The sequence below is a fragment of the Haliotis cracherodii genome, unplaced genomic scaffold, assembly GCF_022045235.1.
Source record: "Haliotis cracherodii isolate W230 unplaced genomic scaffold, xgHalCrac1.p SCAF_2, whole genome shotgun sequence".
Taxonomy (NCBI): Eukaryota; Metazoa; Mollusca; class Gastropoda; order Lepetellida; family Haliotidae; genus Haliotis; species Haliotis cracherodii.
The window spans coordinates 81,720,449-81,747,693 of NW_027266275.1; the positions used below are offsets into that span (position 1 = coordinate 81,720,449).

At 41.5% G+C, this 27,245-nt stretch overlaps 3 protein-coding genes across 3 annotated transcripts in view; 2 read left to right on the top strand and 1 right to left on the bottom strand.

Annotated features, from left to right (window-relative positions):
- The window catches only part of LOC139469738 (GATOR1 complex protein NPRL3-like), a 30,139-nt gene extending 28,464 nt beyond the window's left edge, over window positions 1-1,675 (bottom strand). Inside the window, exon 1 of the mRNA XM_071252004.1 lies at window positions 1,494-1,675. Within this exon, the coding sequence (XP_071108105.1) occupies window positions 1,494-1,608 (115 nt within the window). The 5' untranslated portion in view covers window positions 1,609-1,675. The remainder of the gene's footprint in view (window positions 1-1,493) is intronic.
- Window positions 1,676-2,034: 359 nt separating this feature from the next.
- LOC139467842 (meiosis inhibitor protein 1-like) lies at window positions 2,035-13,188 on the top strand. Its single transcript, XM_071249345.1, has 6 exons — window positions 2,035-2,290; window positions 4,660-4,733; window positions 5,639-5,744; window positions 5,974-6,177; window positions 6,501-6,719; window positions 13,139-13,188. The coding sequence occupies exons 1-6, from the start codon at window positions 2,035-2,037 to the stop codon at window positions 13,186-13,188; spliced, it is 909 nt and encodes a 302-aa protein (XP_071105446.1).
- Window positions 13,189-15,855: 2,667 nt separating this feature from the next.
- On the top strand, window positions 15,856-26,807 carry LOC139468426 (uncharacterized). Its single transcript, XM_071250384.1, has 9 exons — window positions 15,856-15,920; window positions 17,147-17,281; window positions 18,274-18,462; window positions 18,999-19,122; window positions 20,226-20,380; window positions 22,851-22,981; window positions 23,607-23,712; window positions 25,732-25,843; window positions 26,727-26,807. Exons 1-9 carry the CDS (start codon window positions 15,856-15,858, stop codon window positions 26,805-26,807), a joined length of 1,098 nt encoding a protein of 365 aa, XP_071106485.1.
- The last annotated feature ends 438 nt before the right edge of the window (window positions 26,808-27,245 follow it).

Below are 27,245 nucleotides of genomic sequence, written 5' to 3' on the forward strand. Positions count from 1 at the left end.
AATCTTCAATTATAGTCGTATAAATTTTCGATTATAGCACATGTTGGTATGCTAATAAATATTACTTACAAACTGGGTTCCTATAGGAGCAAAGCACTTAATACAGTGAATATGGTAATCATAAATAGGGTGTGGTATCCTATCCTGCACAATGACTTGAACACCCTGTCATGCTTGTAGCAGCATACTATATAATTACTGCATTAACCAACCTGCGAAATACGCTACAGTCGGAAAGCACACGTTAAATCTTCTATATCAGTCAGTCAACCTGCTCCAAATGAAGTACATGGAATAGGTAATTTTTATTAAGCATCAACCCTTCAAAACTTTTGGTGCATCAAAGACACTATAATTCTGGTATGAGGTATGTAGGCCCATAAAATATTAAATATCCACGTTATGGGTTTTCAGACTCTTAGAAAAATTCGCAGATGCAAAACATCTTACTCCACAGTTTGAAATAATTTTCAAACCCAACAAGACAGTCGGCCAGGTGACCCATAAATGTTGCCTGCCCATCGCCAAAGTTACCTGTCCGCATTCAGCTATAATGAATATTAAAAAATTGCAATAAATAAGAGACAAGTGGCATCTTGAATCAGCTGAAAAAAGGCAAACAATTGCAAAAAAATCTACGAGGAGTAATGATATAACTGACTATGTAAGTCTTAAAATTACAGATGGAGGAAAATGTCATGCAGCCTGACTATAAAGTTACCAGGCATGGGCAGGAAGGCTGGCAGTTATTTTGGACACTTGTCTCGCTCACTTGTAAAAGACAACATTATCTTAAAAAATAAGCCATCATCTGAGCATTTACGATGTCTGTGTGACGCCATACCCCTCGTTAAAGCGACGAACATGGCCGTCCAAAAACAATTAGTGTCCAAAAACATGATCCGATGAAAGTGTACCCAGCCTCAAATAATAGTAAACATTATTTTCACCTTGCAAAAAAGTACTATCACAAGTGATATTTTTGGCCAAAATGATTTTTGAAGTTTGAACAAATAATAACCCACATGATGTTCTTTATCTGGCATTTTGTAAACAGAAATAAACATGATAAACGTGGACATCTTGGAAAGTTATACTTATATTCATGGATCATCACACTGTTTTAAATATTGTTGTACGATGAAATTCTGTACATCAATAAATCAATAGCCAAACAGTAGTTTAGTTCAACATCGAATATAATATTACAAATACCTACAAAGTTCGCCAGCCGTTCAATAGAGGTGTAACTGCATCAGTAGAACTGATTTGGCCTATTTTGTTTCGGAAAAGCATCAATAACAAATGTTAATATTTTGCTACATCTTCAGAAAATAGACATTTCATTTACAACTCAATTAGTTTACTCCGAAATAACAATTCCTTCAAATGTTATTTAGCCAAATCTTTTGAGAGCTGAGGCATAATATGTATGATCATAACACAGAAGCAATTGTGATCGAAAAGTGGACGAAGAGGATCGCTGAGCCCACCTCTTGACACGGTGTACCGGTTGTCTTCGGATTCGTAAGGGTAACGGAATAATAAACGATCCCCTCGGGTTCCCGATGTCACAACAAAAATACCGAGTGGGTCCATGTCTTCCATGATGATGAATTAACGGTTAACTATCACATCTGACACTGACATTTACAAGAGATGCTCAGCGGATATGTAGTTGTCGTCCTGTTGATTACCTCCCTTGTTCGTGTGTAGCCTCCCTTTGGTTCGTCTGCTAAAGAAGGTGACGATTAGTTCGAAAGCGCTGAAATTCAATCGCAGATGTCGGGTGAATGTCTAGCAATGCGTAATTCAATTTCAGTTCGCAGTTTGTCATATTTTTCAATAGTCTGATTAATAATTGGGATATAGGCCTAATAACCTCACTGAAAGGAGTAAAACGCGAGTAAATGTCTCGCACCTGTTTTGATGTGAATCACTGCAAACCTTGCACAACAGATGCTTCGCCCATTGTGTTCTATGCAGTATTAATTTATGGAGTCACAAATAGTGTTTTTTTTCTTTTAGATCACCATGGCCACTCAATTACCCTATATAACGCAGGGTCACCGGAAACACGACGTCCATTGGATGGTGATATCTCCAGGCCACAGTGGTGTTTTGTGTGTAGCTTGTTTGGTGGAGCAGGTGGAGAATGATGAAGCCCCACTTGTACAGAGGAAAGTCGTCCTGTCGTTGTTGGCCAGTCTCCTTGGAGACAGTAAAGAAGTAGCAGCCAAGTTTGAAGAAAACCTGTTACTTTGTAGACACATGATTGACATTGTGACAGGTAGCCCCCTAGCCTATGATTTAATTAATTGTGATAATGACTCGCCAATGAGACGAATCAATCAGGCACCATCTTGTTACCGTCATGGTTGGATACAGAGGGGGGTCGCGGGGGTGCGCACCATCCCTTTTTATTTCGAAAAAATCTTTATTTCTGTATAAATTACCACCAAAGACAATGAATAGATCTTAATTGTGCACCCCCCCTTTTCAGAAAAGCTGTATCCGCCCATGACCGTCATCTGATTTCGAGCTCCTCCATGACAGTAAAGTTAAAAATAGATGCACAACATGATGATTCACATGACATTACAGACAGGATGTTTGCAAATAGCAGCCTATAAATCACCGGTGCGATTGGTCTGATGCAAAATTATTATCAGATCAATATCTTACCTGGTGTAGCTTAATTCTTAATATAACTTCAGCGGCAAGTGGCGAACACTTTGATGTCTTGAGTGGGCTTTGAAGCGCCTACCTTGATTACGTCATAAAGTGCATGATTAAGTATTGTTTAGGGGCTCGAAAAGAGGTAAGGCTCAAAAACATGTTATGTGGGGATATATTACACAGCTTTGGATAGGCGTCATCAGAAATGTCATTCTGTTCAAATATACACATGTCATTGTGCGAGTCATGTTTGTGTATCATGGGAAGATAAAAATATCTCCATCATCAGAGTCGTCGTCATTTATTAATATGTGAGAGAATATGTTTTCTTTTATTTTTGACAGGCAGTTTTTTCAAACATGACCAGCATGTGGATCCAGCGATTAAAGGTAATGGCTCTTATATGTGTTCTATGTAATGTGATCTATGCCATCTAATTAGGTTTGGACAAATAACACAGCTTTAACCTTAAGTAAACTCTGGTGGTTGAATCAAAGCAGGACTTACTTTGAAGATAGCTGACTTAGGGTTTTCAGCTTCTTTGGTATTTTAATGCGAAGTTTCGGTACAGATGCAAGTGAAGAATAACCATGTAAGCATCTGTACTACAACACCGCATACACATGTTGAAATCCATAAGTCAACCCTGTCTTCCCAGATACTACAGCTGAATGCCACTAAATGATGCAGTGTGTTTCTAACTGTTTCATTGGCATTCTAGAAGTTGGTGAGTAAGTAAGAAAACATACAACTTTATGGATAATAACGTCTGGTTTATGGTATATAGTGATGTTTCGATGTAGACTCTTACACCAATATCAAGCTTGTAATACATTTTGTCTGTTTTCTTAGGATATATTTCATTTCTGACTTAAGGCCACACTTCTGAAATTTTGTTTCATGGATGTATTCCAGCTTTTCCACACAAGGTCGGTCAACATAAAAGTTAAAAATAAATGTAAAAATATTTTTATTTTTATTTTTTTCTTAGACTGGCCTCTTTCCAGTATTGGTGGTGGGACAATGAAAAAAAAAAAAAAAAATGTATGGCCTTATTTAAAATGACTACATTGCTAAGTCAGCATGTATCATGTGTATGGGACTAGTGACAATGTCAGATCCTGTTAAAGAGAGCATGAGACAGGAAAACAAACATGTTCTGGCAATATTGTTTATAAAACATCATCATATGTTATGGGACTGATCTAAGAGTTTAAATTTTTTCAAGAATTAGGGGAATATCTACTTTGTTTACCTTTTCTAATGTCTGTGATAGATGAGTGGTAACAATGTTATTTGTTACACGGAAAACCTGGGTTTAATCCACAACTTTGATATGATTTGTGAAGCCCACTGTCAAGTACTGACCACCACAGTGAAATTCCTGGAACACTGCTAAAAGTGGCAAAAAGTCATGCTTGCATTCATGTGTGCTTGCTTGTTGATGCATGTGTGCTTGCTTGTTGATGCATGTGTGCTTGCTTGTTGATGGATGTGTGCTTGCTTGTTGATGGATGTGTGCTTGCTTGTTGATGGATGTGTGCTTGCTTGTTGATGCATGTGTGCTTGCTTGTTGATGGATGTGTGCTTGCTTGTTGATGCATGTGTGCTTGCTTGTTGATGGATGTGTGCTTGCTTGTTGATGGATGTGTGCTTGCTTGTTGATGGATGTGTGCTTGCTTGTTGATGGATGTGTGCTTGCTTGTTGATGGATGTGTGCTTGCTTGTTGATGGATGTGTGCTTGCTTGTTGATGGATGTGTGCTTGCTTGTTGATGGATGTGTGCTTGCTTGTTGATGGATGTGTGCTTGCTTGTTGATGGATGGCTTGCTTCTTTGCTGCCATTGACCATCTCTCACTCACTCACCCTGTACTATTGGAATGAACCTGTCAAAAAAAGAGATTTTCTTACTTCAGATTTGAAGAAAATGAGTTCCTTGTGTAATGTGTGTACATGAGTACTAGGAATGTGTCTTGTAGTGTGTCAGCTGATACTGGAGACTGCTGAATCGGAGGATTTGGTCTGGTACGCCATAGACAAGTTCCACTTCCAGGTGGGTTTCAGCAGATACATGTGTAATACTGGACAGGTGCCATGTCATAATGTATTGTTACCTACATCCATCCCTGTTGCAGATTAAAATATAGTATACAGTAAACTGTGTTTATAACGAACACGTTTATTACAAACAGACAGATATATTAAACTGTTTTTGTTGTTGTCCAGGCCATTTGTTGTATATATGCTGTATATATGCTTACAACGAACTACGGTTATAACAAACTACAATTAGTGGTCCCTTTGAGTTTGTTATAACCATAGTTTACTGTATGTAGTCTTATACACTATTTACGATTAATTGGGTCCTGGGTCCTTGTGGTGCTCTCCTGTGGTTTTGAATCTAGGAATCCCCTAAAACTTTTAAAATCAGGCTTAGGATAAGGAATCCTTGACTTCCAGCTTAACTAACTCTGGAAAAATATTAACATTTCAATACATCAATATATAGTAGTTGAATGCGACATGCAAGATTTGCCATGGATTTTAATGACTATTTTGTTAAGGGATTGTTTTTAATGACTTGACAAATATGTAAGTATTTGAACCGTATTTATCTTGTAAATAAGCCATGTGTTAACAGAGGTCAGGTTAATAACTGGACTGCACATCTGTTAATATTAAGGGGTCATACGATACATGATGGACATGCACATCCAGTTGAGCTCAGGTCCAAAACGATTTGTAGGATATGTTGGGTGTACCTGTTTATCTATTGCCAGTGGTGCAAGTTAAGCATGACGCCCAAGGACCCTTGTCATAACCCTAATGTTTAAAGTTAAAATTTAGGGGTCCCTAGACAGAGAAAGTTTAGCAGAAAGCCTCAAGGTACCCCGTTAATTTTGAACACTGAGAAGGAGAGATGTCTGTTGATGTTTAACTGCTATGATATGTCGGTAGTTACAAGACAGCCAGGACCTGGTGTCTGTCTCACCATACTTGCTGCTGCTTGGGAGGCTGCTGGTTATTTCTCCGGCATATGGATTTCACCTTCTCCACAAACACGGTAAACTTCTCAATCAGTGTCACACTTATTGCACTAACAAACACGGTAAACTTCTCAATCAGTGTCACTTATTGCACTAACGACTTATATTTGCATAAAACCCTGTTGTAAATAGTTCCAATCCAAGCTCTATATTTGTCATATTTCAAGAACTTTAGTTGTGAATGATGTTATCAAAGGCCATTGGTGATAGAAAGAATTTTACTACTGTGTATGGGTTTTGTTTCAGAATCTCTTCTTCTCCTCGTACTAAGGTTACTGAGTCAAACGTCAGATGAAAGCTGTTTGTGTTCTGTAATCTACATCTTCATCCATCTGTTGGATGACTCTCTGCAATCAGACGTGTCCCTTGATGTGAGGTGTTGTGTCAATCAGGTGCTGGTGTCTCTCCTCACTTGTGCTGAATCTCTGGACCTGAGAGTCAATCTACTGGGTGAGTTAGGTCCACAATCAGGTATGTCCCTTGATGTGAGGTGTAGTGTCAATCAGGTGCTGGTGTCTCTCCTCACTTGTGCTAAATCTCTGGACCTGAGAGTCAATCTACTGGGTGAGTTAGGCCCACAGTTGCTAATGTATCGCTATAATATCTTGTAATTATGCACAACTGAAAATGCAACAAAATTAACATCTATAGAAAAGACTGTTAAAGGCTTCTATAGGACTAATAGAAATAACGAAATGTTTTGAAAAATATTAATATATATCATTCAGGATCTTTGGTAGCCGCCTCAATGAGTTTCACAATCTCTGCTTCAGCGCTTCTCAAAAACATCCTGAAGCACACAGATGAAAACACTGTGAAGCTGTTGATGGCACCCAACCCAGACAACAAGTATTTGGTGATGGGACTCAAGAAGATGTTGATCACCAAGCAGGAGGTGCTGCAGACGGCCTCTGCTCACTGCGTGACGGTGCTGATGTCCTGCTCCAAGGATGAAAGTACCGTCACTCAGATCCTGGAGAGTGACCTAGCCGGTGAGTGAGTGAGTTACTGATGCTCTAGAGATGAAAGTACTGTCACTCAGATCCTGGAGAGTGACCTAGCCAGTGAGTGACGCTCTACAGATGAAGGTACCGTCACTCAGATCCTGGAGAGTGACCTAGCTGGTGAGTGAGTGAGTGAGTGACGCTCTACAGATGAAGGTACCGTCACTCAGATCCTGGAGAGTGACCTAGCTGGTGAGTGAGTGTGTGAGTGATGCTCTAGAGATGAAAGTACAGTCACTCAGATCCTGGAGAGTGACCTGGCCCGTGAGTGAGTGAGTGAGTGAGTGAGTGAGTGAATGATGCTCTAGAGATGAAAGTACTGTCACTCAGATCCTGGAGAGTGACTTAGCTGGTGAGTGAGTGAGTGAGTGAGTGATGCTCTAGAGATGAAAGTACTGTCACTCAGATCCTGGAGAGTGACCTAGCTGGTGAGTGAGTGAGTGAGTGATGCTCTAGAGATGAAAGTACAGTCACTCAGATCCTGGAGAGTGACCTAGCTGGTGAGTGAGTGAGTGAGTGATGCTCTAGGGATGAAAGTACAGTCACTCATATCCTGGAGAGTGACCTAGCTGGTGTGTGAGTTAGTGAGTGAGTGATGCTCTAGAGATGAAAGTACAGTAACTCAGAACCTGGAGAGTGACCTAGCCGGTGAGTGAGTGAGTGATTCTCTAGAGATGAAAGTACAGTCACTCAGATCCTGGAGAGTGACCTAGCTGGTGAGTGAGTGAGTGAGTGAGTGATGCTCTAGAGATGAAAGTACCGTCACTCAGATCCTGGAGAGTGACCTGGCCCGTGAGTGAGTGAGTGAGTGAGTGAGTGATGCTCTAGAGATGAAAGTACTGTCACTCAGATCCTGGAGAGTGACCTAGCTGATGAGTGAGTTAGTGAGTGAGTGAGTGATGCTCTAGAGATGAAAGTACAGTAACTCAGATCCTGGAGAGTGACCTAGCCGGTGAGTGAGTGAGTGATGCTCTAGAGATGAAAGTACAGTCACTCAGATCCTGGAGAGTGACCTAGCTGGTGAGTGAGTGAGTGAGTGATGCTCTACAGATGAAAGTACCGTCACTCAGATCCTGGAGAGTGACTTGGCCCGAGAGTGAGTGAGTGAGTGAGTGATGCTCTAGAGATGAAAGTACTGTCACTCAGATCCTGGAGAGTGACCTAGCTGGTGAGTGAGTGAGTGAGTGAGTGATGCTCTACAGATGAAAGTACCGTCACTCAGATCCTGGAGAGTGACTTGGCCCGAGAGTGAGTGAGTGAGTGAGTGATGCTCTAGAGATGAAAGTACTGTCACTCAGATCCTGGAGAGTGACTTAGCTGGTGAGTGAGTGAGTGAGTGAGTGAGTGATGCTCTAGAGATGAAAGTACTGTCACTCAGATCCTGGAGAGTGACCTAGCTGGTGAGTGAGTGAGTGAGTGATGCTCTAGGGATGAAAGTACTGTCACTCAGATCCTGGAGAGTGACCTAGCTGGTGAGTGAGTGACGCTCTACAGATGAAAGTACTGTCACTCAGATCCTGGAGAGTGACCTAGCTGGTGAGTGAGTGAGTGAGTGAGTGATAGATGCTCTAGAGATAAAGGTACTGTCACTCATATCCTGGAGAGTGATCTAGCTGGTGAGTGAGTGAGTGATGCTCTAGAGATGAAAGTACTGTCACTCAGATCCTGGAGAGTGACCTAGCTGGTGAGTGAGTAAGTGATGCTCTAGAGATGAAAGTACTGTCACTCAGATCCTGGAGAGTGACCTAGCTGGTGAGTGATGCTCTAGAGATGAAAGTACAGTCACTCAGATCCTGGAGAGTGACCTAGCCGGTGAGTGAGTGAGTGAGTGAGTGATAGATGCTCTAGAGATAAAGGTACTGTCACTCATATCCTGGAGAGTGATCTAGCTGGTGAGTGAGTGAGTGATGCTCTAGAGATGAAGGTACTGTCACTCAGATCCTGGAGAGTGACCTAGCTGGTGAGTGAGTGAGTGATGCTCTAGAGATGAAAGTACAGTCACTCAGATCCTGGAGAGTGACTTAGCTGGTGAGTGAGTGAGTGATGCTCTAAAGATGAAAGTACTGTCACTCAGATACTGGAGAGTGACCTAGCTGGTGAGTGAGTGAGTGAGTGAGTGATGCTCTAGGGATGAAATTACCGTCACTCAGATCCTGGAGAGTGACCTGGCCCGTGAGTGAGTGAGTGAGTGAGTGATGCTCTAGAGATGAAAGTACTGTCACTCAGATCCTGGAGAGTGACTTAGCTGGTGAGTGAGTGAGTGATGCTCTAGAGATGAAAGTACTGTCACTCAGATCCTGGAGAGTGACCTAGCTGGTGAGTGAGTGAGTGAGTGAGTGATGCTCTAGAGATGAAAGTACAGTCACTCAGATCCTGGAGAGTGACCTAGCTGGTGAGTGAGTGAGTGAGTGATGCTCTAGGGATGAAAGTACTGTCACTCAGATCCTGGAGAGTGACCTAGCTGGTGAGTGAGTGACGCTCTACAGATGAAAGTACTGTCACTCAGATCCTGGAGAGTGACCTAGCTGGTGAGTGAGTGAGTGAGTGAGTGATAGATGCTCTAGAGATAAAGGTACTGTCACTCATATCCTGGAGAGTGATCTAGCTGGTGAGTGAGTGAGTGATGCTCTAGAGATGAAGGTACTGTCACTCAGATCCTGGAGAGTGACCTAGCTGGTGAGTGAGTGAGTGATGCTCTAGAGATGAAAGTACTGTCACTCAGATCCTGGAGAGTGACCTAGCTGGTGAGTGATGCTCTAGAGATGAAAGTACAGTCACTCAGATCCTGGAGAGTGACCTAGCCGGTGAGTGAGTGAGTGAGTGATGCTCTAGAGATGAAAGTACTGTCACTCAGATCCTGGAGAGTGACCTGACCAGTGAGTGAGTGAGTGAGTGATGCTCTAGAGATGAAAGTCCAGTCACTCAGATCCTGGAGAGTGACCTAGCTGGTGAGTGAGTTAGTGAGTGAGTGAGTGATGCTCTAGAGATGAAAGTACAGTCACTCAGATCCTGGAGAGTGACCTAGCCGGTGAGTGAGTTAGTGAGTGAGTGATCGATGCTCTAGAGATGAAAGTACTGTCACTCAGATCCTGGAGAGTGACCTGACCAGTGAGTGAGTGAGTGAGTGATGCTCTAGAGATGAAAGTCCAGTCACTCAGATCCTGGAGAGTGACCTAGCTGGTGAGTGAGTTAGTGAGTGAGTGAGTGATGCTCTAGAGATGAAAGTACAGTCACTCAGATCCTGGAGAGTGACCTAGCTGGTGAGTGAGTTAGTGAGTGAGTGATGCTCTAGAGATGAAGGTACTGTCACTCATATCCTGGAGAGTGATCTAGCTGGTGAGTGAGTGAGTGATGCTCTATAGATGAAGGTACTGTCACTCAGATCCTGGAGAGTGACCTAGCTGATGAGTGAGTGAGTGAGTGATCGATGCTCTAGAGATAAAGGTACTGTAACTCATATCCTGGAGAGTGATCTAGCTGGTGAGTGAGTGAGTGATGCTCTATAGATGAAGGTACTGTCACTCAGATCCTGGAGAGTGACCTAGCTGGTGAGTGAGTGAGTGAGTGATGCTCTAGAGATGAAAGTACAGTCACTCAGATCCTGGAGAGTGACCTAGCCGGTGAGTGAGTGAGTGATGCTCTAGAGATGACAGTACTGTCACTCAGATCCTGGAGAGTGACCTGGCCAGTGAGTGAGTGAGTGAGTGATGCTCTAGAGATGAAAGTACAGTCACTCATATCCTGGAGAGTGACCTAGCTGGTGAGTGAGTTAGTGAGTGAGTGAGTGATGCTCTAGAGATGAAAGTACAGTAACTCAGATCCTGGAGAGTGACCTGACCAGTGAGTGAGTGAGTGAGTGATGCTCTAGAGATGAAAGTACTGTCACTCAGATCCTGGAGAGTGACCTAGCTGGTGAGTGAGTGAGTGAGTGAGTGATGCTCTAGGGATGAAATTACCGTCACTCAGATCCTGGAGAGTGACCTGGCCCGTGAGTGAGTGAGTGAGTGAGTGATGCTCTAGAGATGAAAGTACTGTCACTCAGATCCTGGAGAGTGACTTAGCTGGTGAGTGAGTGAGTGATGCTCTAGAGATGAAAGTACTGTCACTCAGATCCTGGAGAGTGACCTAGCTGGTGAGTGAGTGAGTGAGTGAGTGATGCTCTAGAGATGAAAGTACAGTCACTCAGATCCTGGAGAGTGACCTAGCTGGTGAGTGAGTGAGTGAGTGATGCTCTAGGGATGAAAGTACTGTCACTCAGATCCTGGAGAGTGACCTAGCTGGTGTGTGAGTGAGTGACGCTCTACAGATGAAAGTACCATCACTCAGATCCTGGAGAGTGACCTAGCTGGTGAGTGAGTGAGTGAGTGAGTGATAGATGCTCTAGAGATAAAGGTACTGTCACTCATATCCTGGAGAGTGATCTAGCTGGTGAGTGAGTGAGTGATGCTCTAGAGATGAAGGTACTGTCACTCAGATCCTGGAGAGTGACCTAGCTGGTGAGTGAGTGAGTGATGCTCTAGAGATGAAAGTACTGTCACTCAGATCCTGGAGAGTGACCTAGCTGGTGAGTGATGCTCTAGAGATGAAAGTACAGTCACTCAGATCCTGGAGAGTGACCTAGCCGGTGAGTGAGTGAGTGAGTGATGCTCTAGAGATGAAGGTACTGTCACTCAGATCCTGGAGAGTGACCTGACCAGTGAGTGAGTGAGTGAGTGATGCTCTAGAGATGAAAGTCCAGTCACTCAGATCCTGGAGAGTGACCTAGCTGGTGAGTGAGTTAGTGAGTGAGTGAGTGATGCTCTAGAGATGAAAGTACAGTCACTCAGATCCTGGAGAGTGACCTAGCCGGTGAGTGAGTTAGTGAGTGAGTGAGTGATGCTCTAGAGATGAAAGTACTGTCACTCAGATCCTGGAGAGTGACCTGACCAGTGAGTGAGTGAGTGAGTGATGCTCTAGAGATGAAAGTCCAGTCACTCAGATCCTGGAGAGTGACCTAGCTGGTGAGTGAGTTAGTGAGTGAGTGATGCTCTAGAGATGAAAGTACAGTCACTCAGATCCTGGAGAGTGATCTAGCTGGTGAGTGAGTTAGTGAGTGAGTGATGCTCTAGAGATGAAAGTACCATCACTCAGAACCTGGAGAGTGACCTAGCCGGTGAGTGAGTGATCGATGCTCTAGAGATGAAGGTACTGTCACTCAGATCCTGGAGAGTGACCTAGCTGGTGAGTGAGTGAGTGAGTGAGTGATGCTCTAGAGATGAAAGTACAGTAACTCAGATCCTGGAGAGTGACCTAGCTGGTGAGTGAGTGAGTGAGTGATGCTCTAGAGATGAAAGTACAGTAACTCAGATCCTGGAGAGTGACCTAGCTGGTGAGTGAGTTAGTGAGTGAGTGATGCTCTAGAGATGAAAGTACAGTCACTCAGATCCTGGAGAGTGACCTAGCTGGTGAGTGAGTTAGTGAGTGAGTGATGCTCTAGAGATGAAAGTACCATCACTCAGAACCTGGAGAGTGACCTAGCCGGTAAGTGAGTGATCGATGCTCTAGAGATGAAGGTACTGTCACTCAGATCCTGGAGAGTGACCTAGCTGGTGAGTGAGTGAGTGAGTGATGCTCTAGAGATGAAAGTACAGTAACTCAGATCCTGGAGAGTGACCTAGCCGGTGAGTGAGTGAGGTAGAACACAGTATCTCAGGAACAGGAAGTGCATCCAAATGTGATACCATGTGGCATATTGTCACTGCAATCTCCTTCCTCCTTCAAGACACAAGAGGTCAAGCCACGGGGTGGGATTGTTTAGTGTGACATCATAGACTCAGAATGCCAACCGCTAAAAAACACAAAATATGTGTAAGAATGGGCAGGGCCAAGTGTTCTAGGTTTAGGTGCATAATTTATTACTTTGATTTATTTGATTAAAAATGATGCAAGTTTTGAATAAATTCATATTTTTGAACTTATCCCTCCACATCAGTAGGACCTTATAGATAAGGGGAATACTCTGATTCCCCCTGGTTGAATGGTATTATGTATAGAAAAGTGCTCAACTTGTTGCCTTTTTAAAAACCCTTTATTAAATGTAGAAGGAAAGTCCAAAGTGGCATGACTTAGTTGTAGACATTTGCCACTTTGATCACACCAACGGTTGTAGCCATAACCTGAGAATGATGGTGATGTACATGAACCCGATCCTGCTGCTGTTGCTGTTGTTTCTGTTGCTGGTGAGGTGTTCCCATAGATTACAGTGTGGGTAACAGTATAACAAAATTTCTTAGTTTTTTAGTTTTGAAGACACATGAGTCATATTTGTTATTTCTTTCTGTTGTATTTTGGGAAGCCTTTGATGATATAAGGCATAGATGTGTAGGAGTCATGCACCGTATTGTGATGTATGGAATTTTTCTTTTCAGAATTTCTCTTTGAGTCTTTGCATTCACAAAGTGGTCCTCAACTGGAGTAAGAATCATTCAGAATGGTTTCCCTTTTTTATCATTATTTGTGGGTTTTGTTTGTTCTATTTGTAAACATGGTGAAGCGTTTGTGTTGACATCTTACTAATAGTTCAATGCTCTCGTCCTGGCCATATTTCTATGATATGTATATTCCTAGGTTTCATTTATATTTTCAGATTTAATGTTTATTTATAGTTCAGTTGTTAGCAGTCTTTGAATTCTTTACATTTGAGCCAACATCAGAAAACTTAATCATACTGCAGTGATAGAAACTAACAGTTTTAGTCCACTAGTCCAAATAATGATAAAAATCCTTAAAAAGGGCAAATTCTGCTAGTCCTTATGATACTGTAACTATTGGGCAGATTGGCAGGGACTAAGGGACTAGTGCCAATTTCTAACTCTGTACTACATACACATTGCTTTACAGTGTTCCCTCGCTATTGCGCTCTTCAATATAGCACTAACTCGGTTATAGCGCACTATAAAGCATGGCTCCCAAAAGTTACTTGCATTTTAAATAAACTCATGTTTTCCAATGACACGATGTTTTCCCCATCTCAAAAACATTATCAGCTTTTCTTTTGTTGGTCATATACCCCCTACAACTCCATCTCAGTTAAACCTCCGATCATCGATTATTTGGACCCCAAAGGTAGCGTTGTAGTGAGGGATCACTGTATCTGGTAGTTATCTCCAACTTTCCCCCTGTTGGGGCCCAGGTTCTAACAGGTCACCAGCACTCTAATTCCTGAAGTAAGAGGGGACTTTATTGGACTGGGTGGTTGCACACGCTGACTTCCGTGATTGATCCGGGGAGGAGGGGGGGCTTCAGCAACCCATGCTTGTCGTAAGAGGCGACTAACGGGATCGGGTGGTCAGGCTCACCGACTTCCATGATTTCTTGTTGTCATACCCAAACAGCTTGGGAGAGTGCTCATAACATCCACGACTGGTTTGTCTGGCCTTGACTACAGGTCACCAGGATATACATGGAATATGGCTGAATGTGCTTTTAAGCAACACTGACCAACTCACTCACTCTTATATTCAACATGTCCTTAACAATTAATTTTACAATTTCTTTGATCACTTCTGGGAGACAGAACCATACTCTCAGTGGAAGCCTCGGTGACTGAGTGGGTGAGATCGCTGACTGTGTGCTGGCTATTAGGTGCCTCACTCTCAGAGTGTGGGTTCGAATTCCGGATGGGACTAGAATTTCTACTTTACTATGAAAATGTTATCTTAAATATAACATTTGTTACATTGACCACTTTCTAAATGGCATTGTGTATTCATAGCTTTCGGCCATGGGAGCTGGGCCAATTTACACTTGTCAAAGGGGTACACAAAGTATGTGATCTAGACTACCAGTTGTCAGACTTTCATTTTTGTGGAAGCCTCAGTGGCTGGGTTAGATCGCTGACTTTGTGTGCTGGCGATTTGGTGCCTCACTCTGAGAGTGTGGGTTTGAATCCCGGATTTACATTTGTATTTTCTAAAGACTGTTCCCAAGTTACAGCTATCATAAATTTCTTTAATGCTTTTATTTTGAGTCACATGGTACTACTTTGTTTCCTTTCAGTTCTGTGTACCAGTGCCTTCATCTGCTCACAGATTATGAACAATTCTTCACACGCTGCCATGCAGTCTACGGTCAGTTTCACATTTGTATATCTGTATCACTATTTCAACCAGCTTGATATTGTAGGTGTTCTTTGAACAAAACTATAAGCTGATGTAGTATACATATTTTATGTATAACTGTCAAAAGAATAGATTCAACATTATGATATGGCACTGATTTTGTCAACTTGTTTTGTTTTTTAAATTCATTTTTCAAAAGAGAGATATATATTAACTGAACAGTAAACTGCAGTCGAACTAAACAAAGTTCAACAGGGTACTTACCCATGTGTCTGCCCTGTTCATTGTGCAAACCAAAGACGACTAAGCTTGTCATAAGAGGCGACTAACGGGATCGGGTGGTCAGGCTCGCTGACTGGGTTGATGCATGTCATCATATCCAAATTGCGTGGATCAATGCTCATGATGTCAATCACTGGATCGTCTGGTCCAGACTCGATTAATTACAGACCGCCATCATATAGCTGGAATATTGCTGAGTGCAGTGTTAAACAAGAAACAAACAAAGTGTCAAATTATGGAAACTAGAGTAACATTGAATACACAATGCCATTTAGAAAGTGGTCAAATGTAACTAATGTTATATTTGGGATAACACTTTCTTAGTGAAGTACAGATTCTAGTACTTTTTTGGGTTGAGTCCCGTGCAGGATTCGAACCCACACCTGCCAGGGTGAGGCACCAAATCGCCGGCACACAAAGTCAGCGATCTAACCCACTCAGCCACCGAGCCTTCCACAAAAATGAAAGTCCGACAACTGGTAGTCTAGATCACGTACTTTGAGTACCCCCCTGACAAGTGTAAATTGGCACGGCTCCCATGGCCGAAAGCTATGAATACACAATGCCATTTAGAAAGTGGTCAAATGTAACTAATGTTATACTAATAAAGTGTTATCCCAAATATAACATTAGTTAGAGTAACATTGTTTGATATTGTACATTTTGTGTAATTCTTGTCAGATTTGTTGATATGAGTATTGGTTCCAGGGGTTGAGTCGATCCTGCGTTCCCTGTGTGTTGTGATGGATGTGAAGAACTATCGGCTTATGGAGAAGGGCTTCTGTCTACTGGCAAACATATTGCACCGGTGAATATTCTCCGCACAGACCTGTAATATACTGTAAATCTTAAAATCAATGCGAGTGTGAATTAAATGCAAAAATTGCAAGTGGTCTTTGCTCGCATTACTTAACTTCGCATATATGTCTCCAAATGACTATCCAACAATAAGATGGCCTCACTGCACACTTTGGATAGCGGAAAAACAACTTGAATATAAACACAAACACGGTTTATTGAGCAGCAGTTGTAATAAGTATATAAACAATGTCAGTCAAAGAATAGGAATTACACAAAAGGCATCCGGTGAGTTATCACTGCTGGGGTCAAGAGTTCTACCCACTCGTGTCAAGCTTGTTGACACCTTCTTCACATACCAATCAGTGCACTGTTGTTGGTTTAATTACTTTATTGCATTTGAACTTCCTTAATGCCAGACAACAGAATAAACATATAAATTGTGTGTTGTTGTTAGTAAAACACTGTTTATTGTTATTATGGAAGTGCTTTACTCAGTGCTAATAAGCGGTGCTATTTGCTGTTTGATTGGATTAAGGTGAGGATAATGCATCATTCCACAGGTGATAGGGTTAGGGAGGCTCGGGGTCAGCAGTCATATTAATTTGGAGATGCATTAATTTCCAGATTTACAGTATCTGATATCATTCTGTTTATTAGGATGATATTGTTTGAAACCTGGTGTAGTAGCTCTGTATGATGCTTTGAACAGTTTTTCAGCTACCAGTTTCTGACTGCATTGTCCACATGACAAACCAAAATGGAATGTGTGCATTACAATCAAGTGCATATTTAAATTAGGCATGAAAATATGGGGTGAGCTGAATGGGGGATAAAACCCAAAGTGATGCAATGTCCATTTTGGTGAAAACCATGAGTACAAGTATGGTGTTGACAAACCAAGGGTCATAATCAGTATTTGTCAGGGGATTCTGGAGAATTACAAAGCTTTAGATGTCAGGGACACTATCTCCTAACTACCATCCAGAATTTACTTTTCAAATTACATTTCCATGTGAGTATACTTCATGCCTGTTGTTGGTAATGCTATCAGGTCTTTCAGAGACAAATGACCTTTTTAAATGGAACCACCACTGTCTGATTCTTTGTAATTTCCTTGAGAATTACATGGCCTTGAAAATAAGACAGCAGGCTGATTCCCAAAGTGGGTGCCATGGATGGCGATTGCAGCATGTCTGCCCAAATGTTCTGAGCCTGAAGTGGTCTTCGTTGCAGGCAGCCCCCGGGCATCCCCCTGTTTGTGAACGTGACGTCGGTGAAACAGTGTGTCCACCTGGTGAGGCAGGCACTGGCTCAGTCCCACCCAGCAGTGTTTCTCCAGGCTCTAACAGCTGCTAGGCCTCTTGTCAGGTAACACTGTGAGTCTTTTTTTCAGTTGGGGTAAATGCTGTCCTTTCAAATGTTATTATTTATATGTGGGGAACATCAGTTAATTATCATGATTGTGTCATCTAGCAAGCATATTGTTTGCAGGGAATACCCATCAGTATAGACTTGATCGAATACTTCATAAAGGTTCTCCCTAGGTTGTAATCTCACAACTGATTGTAAGACTGCCCTTAGTATGACACATTAGTATGACACATTAGTATGGCACATTAGTGACACATTAGTATGACACATTAGTATGTCACATTAGTACGGCTCACATGTATGGTACATTGGTATGTCACATTAGTATGTCACAGTAGTATGGCTCATATGTATGGTACATTGGTATGACACATTAGTATGACACATTAGTATGACACATTAGTATGACACATTGGTATGACACATTGGTATGTCACATTAGTATGACACATTAGTATGGTTGTGGTTGTAATCTCTCTCTCTCTGATTGTAAGGTTGTAGTCCCCCCGGTGATTGTAAGGTTGTAGTCTTCCATGTAGACTAGCATATAGTCCAGGATATGGATAAAGTTGATTAAAATAATTCTATCAAGGAACCCTCAAATGTTAAGAGCCTTGAGATCTCTTAAATCAGAGCTGAACGGGGATGAGTTTAGGCTTCTGGTGCTGAGGAAGGGGATTAGAATGGAATGGGGGTGATCGTTTTATCCTTTAAGGTCTGTAAGAGAGAGACTACCTCCCAAGTGAATGACACTGAATGTGTAGCCTCGTCACTGATGTTAGTTCCCTGTGTCTGCAGCAAGCAGTACCTGCCGTGGGTGTATCGATGTGAGGTCGTAGAGGACCTGCTGAAGGTGTAGTCTCGTCACTGATGTTAGTTCCCTGTGTCTGCAGCAAGCAGTACCTGCCGTGGGTGTATCGATGTGAGGTCGTAGAGGACCTGCTGAAGGTTCTAGTCTCGTCACTGATGTTAGTTCCCTGTGTCTGCAGCAAGCAGTACCTGCCGTGGGTGTATCGATGTGAGGTCGTAGAGGACCTGCTGAAGGTGGCCTGCTGTCAGATGACGGACCTCCACACCTCGCTGTGTCATGGCAGACACACACAGACACGGATGGGCCAACAGGTGGACTGGCAGAACCTTCTGGTTGCCTTCACAGATCTCATCACTGTATGCTGTAGGTGGGTAGAGATATTCTTTATCCTATGATGAAATGAGACAAGTGAAAATGACAACTGAAAATATATAGTAAATAGAATGTTTGTTTTTATCATTTTGTCTGTTTTATTTATTATCCTAAAAGCTGTGGTTCATCTCCAACACATTGTCTTCTTTTTTGCACTTGAGGGAAGCCTTGCCCTCAACATTAAACTGCAAAATCATCAACACTTGCAACAGTCACGTTTTTCTCACTTAGTGACTGAAAGAATCACTGTATAAAACTTCCAACTCAAGTCACGATATCACAATGTATCTTTCTGAATGCACTTGGTCCCATTGGACTAGGTTTGTGCATCACAATGGGGAGTTCCTTATTTTGCACCATACTGACCAAAAAAATAACTAATAACAAAAGGAGAAATATTTTTTGCCATTAGTAACTTCATGACAACCAAAAATGCATGTTGAAAATAAGTGACATGTGACAAGTGTAAGTGTTTTCAAACATGTCCTTCCATCCAACAACCGACTACCGGTATCTGTCTGCATGTTTCAGAGTGTACGGGGAGAGTGTACTCAGGTCCTCCAGTGAGATGGAGGAGAGACAGTGGATGAATGTGGAGGGCACTCTCTCGCTCCTGGTGTCAGCTGCAGAGAGACATCTAGCACCATACATACAGGTGAGACAGATGCTCTACCCACTGCAGTCTGCGAGTTCAGCCACGAGTTTAGACTAATGCTTAGTTTCCGAATATATATAATTTTGATCAAAACAAGCAGCTACCTTTAAACTGAAAAAGAGCCCTGAACCTGTGAAATATCTAGACTTTCTTTATTTAGAGCTATAGCATGACAGCAAGAGAATAATAATTTTCTGTGTGACAGACTCCAATTAGTTTGATGACAGTCTTGTCATTTTTATCTTCTGTCTAGGAAGCTTGACTGATAACGAGCAGTTGGGTAGCCTAGTTGTTAAAGCGTTTGCTCGTTCGCTCGGGTTTTATTCCCGACATGGGTACAATGTGTGAAACCAATATCTGGTGTCCCCCACCATGATTTTGCAGGAATATTGCTAAAAGTGGCGTAAAACCACGCTCACTCACTCACTCACCTGGTTACTGTTCTAACAGCAGCACTAAGATCTACTAAAAGTAAAGACAAGGTTAGCTACTTAACTTAAATGTTGTTGCACAGACTACCACTGTCTATCAGCACAAGTATGTAGACACTGTGTGGAGTTGGTGTCATGAAATGGGGTTTAATCTTGTGTTCAAGATTATTACATGTGTGTGTGTGTGTGTGTGTGTGTGTGTGTGTGTGTGTGTGTGTGTGTGCGTGCATGCGTTATAATGATGAATCATCTAATAACGTGAAATAACTTTCCCATATTTGCACTTGTGTATTTTATTGATTCTCATTGCTGATTGGTCAATATGATGTCACAGTGCTTCATTGTTCAGACAAATAGGATATGATGTCATCCATTGTTCATGATGTCATCTGAGCAAGAAGCAAGAGCCTGCCTTCACAGAAGTTGGACATTACATATGCTTGTTCTCTATTTTTTCTCTTAAAATGTCAATACTTGGAACTCAGAATTACAGATTTTCTCTCCCTCCTGAATGAATGCTGTAAGTCCCTTGCCAAAGGCTCGGTTTAAACGCCATTCTTTCACATGGGACAGATAATCTGTCATTCATCATAGTTTGTTGGGTATTCTCTGAATATGGAAAAGATTCTGTGATGCTTCCTAACAATATGAAACACATCTGTCCATTTTCAGTCAGTGTTTCAGTCTGAAGAATGTCCCCCTGCCCTGAAGACCGTCCTGACCTGTATGAATGAGCTGTATTCCCAGACGGGGCGTGGCATGACCCAAATGTCTCTCATGTTCACACAGTCGGGAGTCATCATTCAAGCTCCGGTTGTCAAATATAGGTAAAGCTCTGATTAGAATATCCTTAATGTTGCCCTACAGGTTTTTTACCTGTCTACTAGTCTGCTGGTCCAAGACTAGCAATGAGACTTAATGACTTGTAATTTTAACCCCAAGAAACCATTCAATAGTAATTTGTGACCAGTTGGATTTAGCTTATAATGACCACCCTGCCTTGAGATTTAGTATGTGTTTCTGTGTTAAGTTATGAATTTATTATCCCCCGCCACGAAGTGAAGTTGAGATAAGTTTTATCAGAAAACAAATACATCCATGAATAAAAGTTTGCATTCTTATCTAGAAAATACTTGCCAAGACTGCGTTTTAAAAAATTGGTCCCATTATTTATTTTGTTAGAGAGTTGCAGCCCTTGATCCATGTTATTTTATTTTGTGCATAGTGTGTGCAGTGGTGACAATTTTTTTCAGAAACTACTGAAGTTGCATGAATGAAAGTTTGCATGCTTTTCTTAGAGATACTTGTCAAGACTGAGTTCGAAAAATATTTTTACAGAGTTAAGGCTCTTAATAGATATTATTTTACTTGGTGCATACTGTCTGCAGTTAGCTTATCTGAGAGACCAAGACTGAGTTATTTTTTTCCAGAGAAGGGGCATTTTGTCTGTATTAAATTCACTTTTAATCATTTTTTCTGATGACATAAAGTGACCCTAGAGCCTATCTCTTATTTAGGCTTTATAGGACTCTTTTTTATAGTTTATGTTCACTACTATATGAACAAACAAACTTCTAATGTGTCCCATGGCAGAGGATAGTGATAGCGTTGTTTTCTTGTTTTGATTTAGGTCACCAATTTCATTAAAATATCAATTAACCTGACATATTATCAAGCACCAAATGTAGAAATTTTTTTAGTTCCCAGTGGGAAATTCTGGGATAAAATAGGTCCCCAGTCACCTATGCTGAAGTGACTTTCAATGGACCATTGAATGGCTCGGCTCGGCTCGGCTCGGTTCGGCTGACAGTGTATTTATTACATGTCATTGTGTCCTGATGACCTCCTTGGTGCCCATGACATTGATCACAGGTTTTTCCTGATCCAGACTGGATTATGTACAGCCTGATGTGATACCTGGGATATTGTGGCACCTCATGGTGTCTGGCTGTCAGCTGGCTTTGTCCAGATCTTTTATTGTACTAAAGGCCTCCGGCCCATATACCGCTCAGTGCTGCAGTGTGATGACATTGTAGTTTGAAAAACATACGTTGTATAAAAAGGGTTACAATGTTCTTGTTGCTCCACACAGTGTAGCCAGATTCTGTAACATTTATCTGGAGTTGATTGTCTTTCCAACGCTATCTAAATTCAGCAAATCTAAAAGGTATATAGGCACTGCCAAGCCATCGATGAAAGTGACGGTATAAAGTTTAAAGCCAAGCAAGCGCATTTGTTTCAAATCTAGATGTCCAATAATTCATATCATTGTAAAGTACATGTCCTAATGATGATAGACATAGGACATTTATGTTCTAGTTCAGATCAGTCAATCAGAATATTATTATTTAGAAATGAGAACCATGTGTGTCCATATTCAACCACAGTATTAGATCAGCTGTTTGACATGCCAATAGTTATATACAGTGGGGAAAAGTAAATCTTTCAGACCAGTCTGATCAGATTTCTTTATCAAATTGGCTGTTTGATACTGAAATAGTTACGTGTATGTGAATTGGATGCATAATCAAACTTTGCCGCCATTGGCTTGAAGTTCAAACATGGCAGAAAAAGGTAAAGAAGTGTGGTAACCACTTTACTGATCTCACCATGTTTTGCAATCTGTTGCACTGTATAAAATATGAGTTACATGATGGTAAAGTGGAAATGATTTGGGCGATGATATGATTTTGATTTTGCGCATTCAATGTTTGACATCTTGATTCACTGTGGCAAAGGGACATGTTCACGAGACCATATATGGCCCCATGCCACTAAGGGTGTGTGAATTGTGAGGGACCATGTATAGTCCTGTGGCACCAAGACGGTTAAGCAACAAAGATTGTTTTCTGTATGAAATATGTTGTGTCTCCTACGGCAAGTGGTGTGGACTCTGGCGCTAGGCCAGACTTTTTTTTTGAGGAGGGGAGGTTACAGGGTTTTGGCCCAAAAATTCAGGTCGGTAGGTGAACAAAAATAATTCCAAGTCCAAATTGTTTGTTTATTTCTCTCACAATTTGTCATAATTTGTTGTGTTTTGAAGTTTTTGAGATAAATTTTTAACAGGTTTTAATTAGAAAATCTATAGCATTTTAAATAATTTATTTATATTGATAGTGGACATAATTGAGTTGGGTTTTTTCACATTTGACATATTTCTGGTTGGCAGAATGAAAACCCCATTGTTTTGAATTTTAGGAACTTTTCCTCATGTAAATTCTTTTAAGTTGGTGGATTTGTAAACCAAGTTTAAATAGAAGTCTGAGTGGCCTTATATCTTTATCATAACCTTCCTAGGGCTGCTGAAGATGCGTGTGACGGTATAGACAAGTTCCTAGAGAATGTGTACCGAGACCTGCTGGAGGACATCACCCCTCAGAATCCTGCCCTACCCAGCTGGCTAGTGTCTGGTGTTGCCACCATCAAATGTATGTCACCATAGTGATTATTGGTTAGAATAGGGCCCCAGCAACCAACCTATCATATGGTCAGACTCGGTGACTTGGTTGATAGCGTGGTACATGGATCATCGTTCAAAATATCAATCACTGGCTTGTCTGGTTCAGTCTTGATTATTCACAGGCTGCCATCATACAGCTGAAATACTGCTGAGTGTGGCATTCAATAACAAACAAACATTACCCTAATGTTATAATGTCAGGTTTAAATGGTCCTAATGTAGAGTCTAATAATTAAGCCAAAACTTTCAAATTCATGGATTTGATGAAATTGTGGTTCAATGTGTAGAGGCTTGCTTGATAAAGGTACTAGCACCTGTCATGAAAAGTTGCACAGGAAGAAAAAAAAAGTTGAAATCTGTATTAAAGTCAGCTCTGGTCAGTTATTGATGCTACAACTTGTAAAATGTAACTATTTGATATTGGCGATGTGTGTTCCATAAGCAGATCCAGAGGGGAAGTCCAGGGGTCCAGACCCCCTTTGGAAAACCACATATATTACGTTGTAGGCAGTAGAATTGACTGAGAGAGGATTTTGATATTTCGGACCCCTCCCTTTTAAAAATGTTGAATCTTCCCTTGTGTTCCACTGCAGTGCAGTCTGGAGATCCATGCCATCTACTGCCGGTAATAGAACAGAGTGAGGATGCAGCATGGGCCGTGCTGATGATGCTCTACTTCTCATATCTACACAGTCACAGGTAACAGCCGTGTCATTATGTCATTATGTTTTGCTACTTATCACAATGTTCACTTGGTTCATGTAAATGTGGGCGGTGGGGTAGCCTAGTGGTTAAAGCCTTCTCTCGTCGCCCCAATGACCCGGGTTCGATTCCCCACATGGATACCATGTGTGAAGCCCATTTCTGGTGTTCCCCGCTGTGATATATATAACATATGGCGGCAATATTGCTGTGTGTGGCATTAAACAACAAACAACAAACACACAGTTCTAAAATGTATCACTTCACTCTGGCATGTTCGTTTCTAAAATAAATTTATAGGTAGCGAAACTACATTTGTGACCTTCAAATTGAAACACAGAACGTTCGTCTCCTAATCACGTGATCTTGAATGCAGAGTTGTAACTTATAGCCCCCGCCGTGATAATACTCAATCCCTGTAACTGATAGCCCCCGCCGTGATAATACTCAATCAATGTAACTGATAGCCCCCGCCGTGATAATACTCAATCAATGTAACTGATAGCCCCCGCCATGATAATACTCAATCACTGTAACTGATAGCCCCCGCCGTGATAATACTCAATCACTGTAACTGATAGCCCCCGCCGTGATAATACTCAATCACTGTAACTGATAGCCCCCGCCGTGATAATACTCAATCACTGTAACTGATAGCCCCCGCCGTGATAATACTCAATCACTGTAACTGATAGCCCCCGCCATGATAATACTCAATCACTGTAACTGATAGCCCCCGCCGTGATAATACTCAATCACTGTAACTGATAGCCCCCGCCGTGATAATACTCAATCACTGTAACTGATAGCCCCCGCCGTGATAATACTCAATCACTGTAACTGATAGCCCCCGCCATGATAATACTCAATCACTGTAACTGATAGCCCCCGCCGTGATAATACTCAATCACTGTAACTGATAGCCCCCGCCATGATAATACTCAATCACTGTAACTGATAGCCCCCGCCGTGATAATACTCAATCACTGTAACTGATAGCCCCCGCCATGATAATACTCAATCACTGTAACTGATAGCCCCCGCCATGATGATACTCAATCACTGTAACTGATAGCCCCCGCCATGATAATACTCAATCACTGTCACTGATAGCCCCCGCCGTGATAATACTCAATCACTGTAACTGATAGCCCCCGCCGTGATAATACTCAATCACTGTAACTGATAGCCCCCGCCGTGATAATACTCAATCACTGTAACTGATAGCCCCTGCCGTGATAATACTCAATCACTGTAACTGATAGCCCCCGCCGTGATAATACTCAATCACTGTAACTGATAGCCCCCGCCGTGATAATACTCAATCACTGTAACTGATAGCCCCCGCCGTGATAATACTCAATCACTGTAACTGATAGCTCTGCCGTGATAATACTCAATCACTGTAACTGATAGCCCCCGCCATGATAATACTCAATCACTGTAACTGATAGCCCCCGCCATGATAATACTCAATCACTGTAACTGATAGCACCCGCCGTGATAATACTCAATCACTGTAACTGATAGCGCTGCCGTGATAATACTCAATCACTGTAAATGATAGCCCCCGCCGTGATAATACTCAATCACTGTAACTGATAGCCCCCGCCATGATAATACTCAATCACTGTAACTGATAGCATCACATCATATGACATCCTTGTCATTGGACATCTCGTATCTCGTTGTATCACAATAATAGTTGCAGTACCTTAAATCATATCGAAAAAACTTGATTAAAAAAAAATCCAAATGGTAATATTTGGACATTTCCTATTTGCCTAGTTTGCCCTAGAAAATTACTGTTCTTTACAATAATGAAAAGTTAAGCACCCATCCTCTATTGGTGTAATTGTCATGCAAAATATCAAGTGATAAAAATAAGTTGCCTGTAAGAGATTCCTTCACAGATTATATAGCACACACCAGTAAGAGGGCTCAACATTTATAACATGCCCTTCAAGGATGTAATACCTAGATACCTAGAACATCACGGTGACCTCCAATCCACAGCTGGGTCGAGTGCTGTGATCTCCAGTCTCTGCTGCAGTGTTTCCTGGCCAACAGCCGAGATCTGTCCGGATTACCTCCCCTTGTTATCAGATGTCTTGCTTTCCTTGTGGCGGTGAGTATAAGGCTAAAAACAATAATACATGTAGTCTTGGTTCTCAGGCACTGCCCTTATCATCATAAAGTTTCCAGCACATTTCATGTTTATTTACATTTAGAAAAAAGCAAAAAAAATCCTTAAAAATTCCAAGTTCAATGGTAGCCAAATACTGTATTCCAGTATTTTATTCATCAAGAAATACATTTATGTAGGGAGGCCCTTTTCTTGGTTGATTGTATACAATTGTTTTTTTTGGTTACACAACTGTATATTTGGTTACATAGTAGTTTGAACAACACCCCAAAAACAAATAAAAAAGGCACCGCCTGCCCGCACAATATTTTCAAAAACCATTGCTTAAGAACCAATTCTTTTATGTTTTAAAGCCTAATGTTTGTATTTTTAGGAACTTTACAATGGGAATGCCAAATGCTATATGTAGTATAGGACATTAGGGATGTATGTCTTGAGAACCTTGAGAAGATATATGAAATTATAGATTTGGAGAATATTTGGTGCAGAGCTTGGAAGCTAAGACCCCCCCCCCCCCCCCCCTCCCCTTTTAAGAGAGACAAGACTCAATTGGACGCCTTTACAAGAAGGTTTCAATTCATTCATCACTGAATTGACTGGCTCAGACTTGTGTATTTACCTTGGGATGAAAAAAAAATCAGGGTCTTTGGTGTTCTTATATTTATCATTATTCATACCTGTTGGAATTCTTCCTGGTAGTCTTAACTTCTCACATGATGTACGAAGCACAAGCAGATCTGTCTGTCTGCATTAATCTTAACTTCTCACATGATGTACAAAAGTACAAGCAGATCTGTCTGTCTGCATTAGACATGAGCATGTTAATACACGTAGTACTGGTTTAAAATGTTTGTTTGATCGTCAGTGTTCATCAGGAGATACAGTGGCCAATACCCATCAGTCCTTCCAGTATCACACAGGTATGCAGGACACAGTGGTTATCTAATGAGTATTGTCTATTGGTGGGGTGTGTGTTCTGCAACAGGATCTTAATAGTAATGCTGTGATGATGACGTCGCTCTGTTGTTGTTGCAGTTGATTCTGGACTAGGAATTCACTGACCGTTCCGAACGTGCATTTTATGAAAAACCGACGCAACTATAGATCTTTATGCAGAATTATAGGGAATTTTTTTATTTGTAAATGGTTTTGTTGGAGAAATCACTCGAATCAGTGGATTCAGGAGGAAGAAGGCATCTTACTCATGGGATGATTCTGTCACTCTTTTGTCCTTAGTATGACACATTAGTATGACACATTAGTATGTCACATTAGTATGACACATTAGTATGGTACATTGGTAATACACATTAGTACGACACATTAGTATGACACATTAGTATGACAAATAAGTATGTCACATTAGTATGACATGTTAGTATGA

What these genes read in the sequence shown, in the direction of transcription:
- LOC139468426 (XM_071250384.1), top strand. Translation starts at nt 15,856, where the DNA reads ATGGATGTGAAGAACTATCGGCTTATGGAGAAGGGCTTCTGTCTACTG. An exon ending in GCTCCGGTTGTCAAATATAG is followed by an intron (nt 20,381 to 22,850) that starts GTAAAGCTCTGA and finishes TAACCTTCCTAG; the next exon opens with GGCTGCTGAAGATGCGTGTG. An exon ending in TCATATCTACACAGTCACAG is followed by an intron (nt 23,713 to 25,731) that starts GTAACAGCCGTG and finishes TCCAATCCACAG; the next exon opens with CTGGGTCGAGTGCTGTGATC.
- LOC139467842 (XM_071249345.1), top strand. Translation starts at nt 2,035, where the DNA reads ATGGCCACTCAATTACCCTATATAACGCAGGGTCACCGGAAACACGAC. An exon ending in TCACCTTCTCCACAAACACG is followed by an intron (nt 5,745 to 5,973) that starts GTAAACTTCTCA and finishes GTTTTGTTTCAG; the next exon opens with AATCTCTTCTTCTCCTCGTA. An exon ending in CCTGGAGAGTGACCTAGCCG is followed by an intron (nt 6,720 to 13,138) that starts GTGAGTGAGTGA and finishes TTTTCTTTTCAG; the next exon opens with AATTTCTCTTTGAGTCTTTG.